Here is a 4,540-nt window from a genome sequence, read left to right as displayed (position 1 = left end):
GGAGACTAGGGTTTCAGGAACATGGAGAATAACTATAAGATAGCTATGGGGTCGTCTGTATAGAGACAGAGACACAGAGGCTGATCTTATAGAAAGAGAGAGAAGCTCTTGGAAGTGTTTTAGGTCGTGCTGAAGCAGTGGCTGAAGTACTCGACGTAAGAGAGACACAAGCGGGTAGCTTAGGAATCTTTCAGTAGCAGTTGTTAGGGTGTAACAGACTGTGTAAAGCTGTTTAAGCAGAACTTGTAATAGAGTGTACAAGACGATTTCTAATAAAGCTTAAAGGTTGTTTGTAGTTGTTTGTCTCTTCCTTTACTTTCTGCATTACCTTATTGTTGTGTCATCTTGCACTAACACAACATTTCTCTGTGAGCTGACGAAGATGCTTCATATTGTCAACTTTCACTCCATTCACTTCCTTTAGCTGTTTTCACCGCAATCAACGATTCTTTTAGTCAAGAAAATCTAACTTAATAGTGTGAAACTATGATTCAGATCTTTTCGTAGCTTCTAACGTTAAACTCAAAAGCTGAGACGAATTGATGGACTCACATCACATATTATAACCAATGCAAACACGAATTGAGAACACACGTTACCTGTAAATCTTCTAAATCTCTGTAGCCTGCATTGACGTCATCCTCTAAAACCTGCTCCAAAACAAACAAATATCTAGAAAGATGCCTGAATATTCTTCTTATACCTAATAGTGCCTCTAACTTATCCTCATTAACTATTCAACATGAAAAAGTTTAAAAGAAAAAGACAAACCTGAGAAAGTATGACTATCTGTTCACCGGCTTTTCTGGGAATCTTTCCTGATAAACTTTCGCTTACGTCAGCAAGATCCATGTATGCCTGAGTGAGAGGCAAAAAGACAAAATCCGCGAATATGTAATAACTTGGAAGCTTATCATCAGTGCCGGTCCTGACATGGCAATGACCACAAGCAATTTTGTAAAAACGTGGTCTATTCTATATACGTGTAGCTAAAGTAACATATGTATACCAATGATTTGTTTCTAAAAAGAGGCTGATTTTTTTTCAAGTTTTTTAGTGGGCTGGAAGCTGTTGCTTGCTATGCTTCCTGTTAGGGCCGCTACGGCTTATCATTGTACTCTCGGATCAGTGGTTCCACCTGCGTACAATACATAACACAAAATGAGAACCAGCGATTAAAATAAACTCACATAGCCCCGTGATTTAGAAAAATCTGATAATAAAGCTGCCATTGGGAAAAAATATGGACGTAAAGTTTTATATTGATACTGAATAAATGCTGTTTTCCCTCTCTTAAGATTTTTAGTGATGTTGTATCGCATGGTTTCTTCATAGAAACCAAATGATTGAAATTTATGCTTTCGGTCTTTCAAAAAACAACTGTACCAAACATTAAGATTATTAATTTTCACCAGTGAATCAAGATTGATTAATACTCCCTCCGTTTTTTTAATATAAGTCGGTTTAGAGAAATTTTTATGTTCCAAATTATACGACGTTTTCGGTTTTTTATGTAAAATTTATTAATACTTAATGTTATATGACCAATGATAATATACTTTCTATTTTATTATTGGTTGATTTGTGGTTAAGTAAATAATTAATAATGTTTTTGTTTAGAAAATATAAAAAATTAATGATTTTTTAATCTATGTACACAATTCTAAAATTTTATATTAAAAAATGGAGGGAATATATAAAAAGTGTTACCTGGCTGGTCGTTTCCTACTGAAACACCATCGACAGAGAGAAGAACGACTTTCTCTTTGAGAATACCATAACAATTAGACAACAGGTTTACTCCTCTTATTAGAGTCCTTGTCATTTTAGGGTCATCTTGAATAGACGACGGATTCCAGCGTTCTCCATACGCTGACAAGATATACCCAATGAACAAAACCCAGGGAACTGAGCATTTTCTACTAGTTATGAAATGCTTAACTACTGGAGTTGGGATAATGTAGCTGCATAATGAAAGTCACCAATAAAGTTTAAAGCCTTCCTCCATATATTCAAAGATCTACTGTTTCAACTCACCCTATGTTCTGTGAACATGTAAGACCTTGAAACGCTACACCAATAACTTATAGAATCACAATAATAAGAAGTACTTCTCTTATTTAATCTCAAAGTTCTCAATCACAAATCACAAAATATAAATCACGCTTTATGCATCACACCCCTTGTTCGGAAACTCGCTAGGCGCTACGCGTGTGGCACAACCAGGCCTAGCGATTTATTAAAAAAAACGGAAAAAAATCGGGGAATACGTGGGGAGGAATTTTTTGTACTTTTATATGTATTATACTCCATTTTTATGTATATTACCAATTTTTATGTATGATACATGTTTCTTTTACATTTATAATACATGATTATGTAAAAAAAATTGGTATGTCCATGTTAATATCAATTGGATAGAATAATTTGAAGCTGGTGCAGTGGTTGGCGTGTTGGGTTATGTGTTCACACTTCAAATTATAAATGGAGGGCAAATTGGTAATTACAACTTCATCTTCTCGCCTGTGAAAATATGTATTTTAAAACAGTTGCTCAAAAGATTTTTGCCTTAGAACATAAAGATAATATGTGAAAAGATCTTGATTCAATTTATTTTGGACTAAAACACTTGAGTTGCTTTCAAAACGAAGCTGATAGTTCTCAAAGTCGTAGTTTTCTGTGGAAATACAATTATTTAACTTTCCAATGAATGAATGAAATCAGTATAATAGCAGAAAGGGTTCTGGGCTTCGTGTGTTTAAAATACATGAACGTAATCGGTTTGACAATTAACTCGGCGATTTGTGTTATAAATCGGTCAAGGCGGACAAAACACGGTTCACCGCCTGGCATCACCGTAGAGACCCTACTCGCCACGGTAAGGTCACGAGTTGGGAGTACTCGGTCGATTAATCAGCAACGCGGGCGCGTTTTTGAACAAGGATTCACACCATGTATCCATATATATAAGACTTAATAAATCCTAATTCCCTTACCATTATCATATTTCCTAATCCTAAAGATAATCATGACTTTAATCAGGAAAAGGAAACTTGTGTCTCAAACTTATCCAATAACATTCTCCCCCTTAAGCTTGAACTTGTCTTCACAAACATTTTGAACTCCAATAATGTATCTCATCTCTTTGATTTTAATTCTTCCAAGTGACTTGGTAAAAATATCCGCCTTCTGTTCGCTCCCCGGGATATGACCGACTTCAACTTGCTCGTTCTCGACACACTCACGTATAAAGTGAAATCTCCTGTGAATATGCTTACTTTGGCCATGGAACACATGATTTTTACTTGTTGTCGACTTTGATAACCACCTTTCTGCTTTCTTTCCCGACAGCTTCACTCAGAAGTTCTTGCAACCATATTGCCTGTTTTGCCACTTCTGTCGCAGCCATGAACTCAGCTTCACAAGACGATAACGCAACTATTTCTTGCTTTGTTGAGCACCACGTTATAGGACTATAACCAAGGTAAAATATGTGGCCGATCGTACTCTTACCATCATCAATATCAACATTATGAGAACTATCACTATATCCCAACAGCTCAGTACCTTTGTCACGTGGGTAGTATAGTCCGAGAGGGCAAGTACCAGGAAGATATCTCAAAACTTGCTTCAAGACTTCACCATGAGGCGTCCTAGGATCTTGCATATACCTGATGAGAACACCAACGCTAAAAGATAGGTCTTGACGCGTGTGTTGTACGTATCGGAGACATCCAATGGCACGGCGATACTCCCTCTCATCAATATTTTCCTCATCGGGTGACTTAGAGAAGCCTGTGTTTAACTTCATAGGTACATGAGTTACGTTACAAGTACTCATCTTAGCTTCTTCGAGGATTCTTTGGGCGTATCTATCTTGCTTGAGCACGATCCCACCGTTACTTTGTAACACTTCAATTCCCAAATAATATGTTAATAAACCAAGATCGCTCATCTCAAACTTTGCTGCCATCTCTTGTTTAAACTCTGGTATAGAGTGTAAAGAAGATCCAGTAACTAGAAGATCGTCTACATAGACCACGACAATAAGTAGCTCTTGGTCATTTTCGTTGCAATAAAGCGATGGTTCCTTTGAACACCGCTTGAACTTTCAACCTCGGAGTATCTGGTTAAGCTTTATATTCCAAGCTCTAGGTGCTTGTCGTAATTCATAGAGAGCTTTCTGTAACTTGTACACCTTGTGTTCTTCACCAGCAACGACAAAACCTTCTGGTTGAGTGACAAACACGTATTCCTTTAGCTCTCCTTGAAGGAACACGGTCTTAACGTCAAGATGGTGTATCTCCTAGCCGTGTGATCCTGCTAAAGCGATGATCAGTCTAATTGTCTCAATACAAGCCACCGGAGCGAACACCTCATCATAGTCCACGCCATGCCGTTGAACGTACCCTTTAGCTACTAAACAGGCTTTGTATTTACTGATAGAACCACCAGCATTACACTTAATCTTAAACACCCACTTCAAGCCAATTGGTTTCACACCTCTAGGTAACTCAACAAGATCCCATGTATTGTTCTT

At 37.3% G+C, this 4,540-nt stretch overlaps 1 protein-coding gene across 1 annotated transcript; it reads right to left on the bottom strand.

Moving 5' to 3' along the window:
- Positions 1-340: 340 nt before the first annotated feature.
- Positions 341-3,973, bottom strand: LOC106323533 (uncharacterized mitochondrial protein AtMg00810-like). The gene is made up of 4 exons (XM_013761638.1): positions 3,306-3,973; positions 772-928; positions 600-650; positions 341-424 (listed from the first exon to the last, which is right to left on the bottom strand). The coding sequence occupies exons 1-4, from the start codon at positions 3,971-3,973 to the stop codon at positions 341-343; spliced, it is 960 nt and encodes a 319-aa protein (XP_013617092.1).
- Between the last annotated feature and the right edge of the window lie 567 nt (positions 3,974-4,540).

The sequence above is a fragment of the Brassica oleracea genome, chromosome C2 (assembly GCF_000695525.1).
Source record: "Brassica oleracea var. oleracea cultivar TO1000 chromosome C2, BOL, whole genome shotgun sequence".
NCBI lineage: Eukaryota > Viridiplantae > Streptophyta > Magnoliopsida > Brassicales > Brassicaceae > Brassica > Brassica oleracea.
The sequence above is the reverse complement of the archived record's forward strand: the minus strand, read 5'-3'. Positions and strand labels throughout refer to the sequence as shown.

What these genes read in the sequence shown, in the direction of transcription:
- LOC106323533 (XM_013761638.1), bottom strand. Translation starts at nt 3,973, where the DNA reads ATGGCAGCAAAGTTTGAGATGAGCGATCTTGGTTTATTAACATATTAT. An exon ending in AGATAGTCATACTTTCTCAG is followed by an intron (nt 651 to 771) that starts GTTTGTCTTTTT and finishes GTTTTGGAGCAG; the next exon opens with GTTTTAGAGGATGACGTCAA. An exon ending in GAGATTTAGAAGATTTACAG is followed by an intron (nt 425 to 599) that starts GTAACGTGTGTT and finishes CGGTGAAAACAG; the next exon opens with CTAAAGGAAGTGAATGGAGT.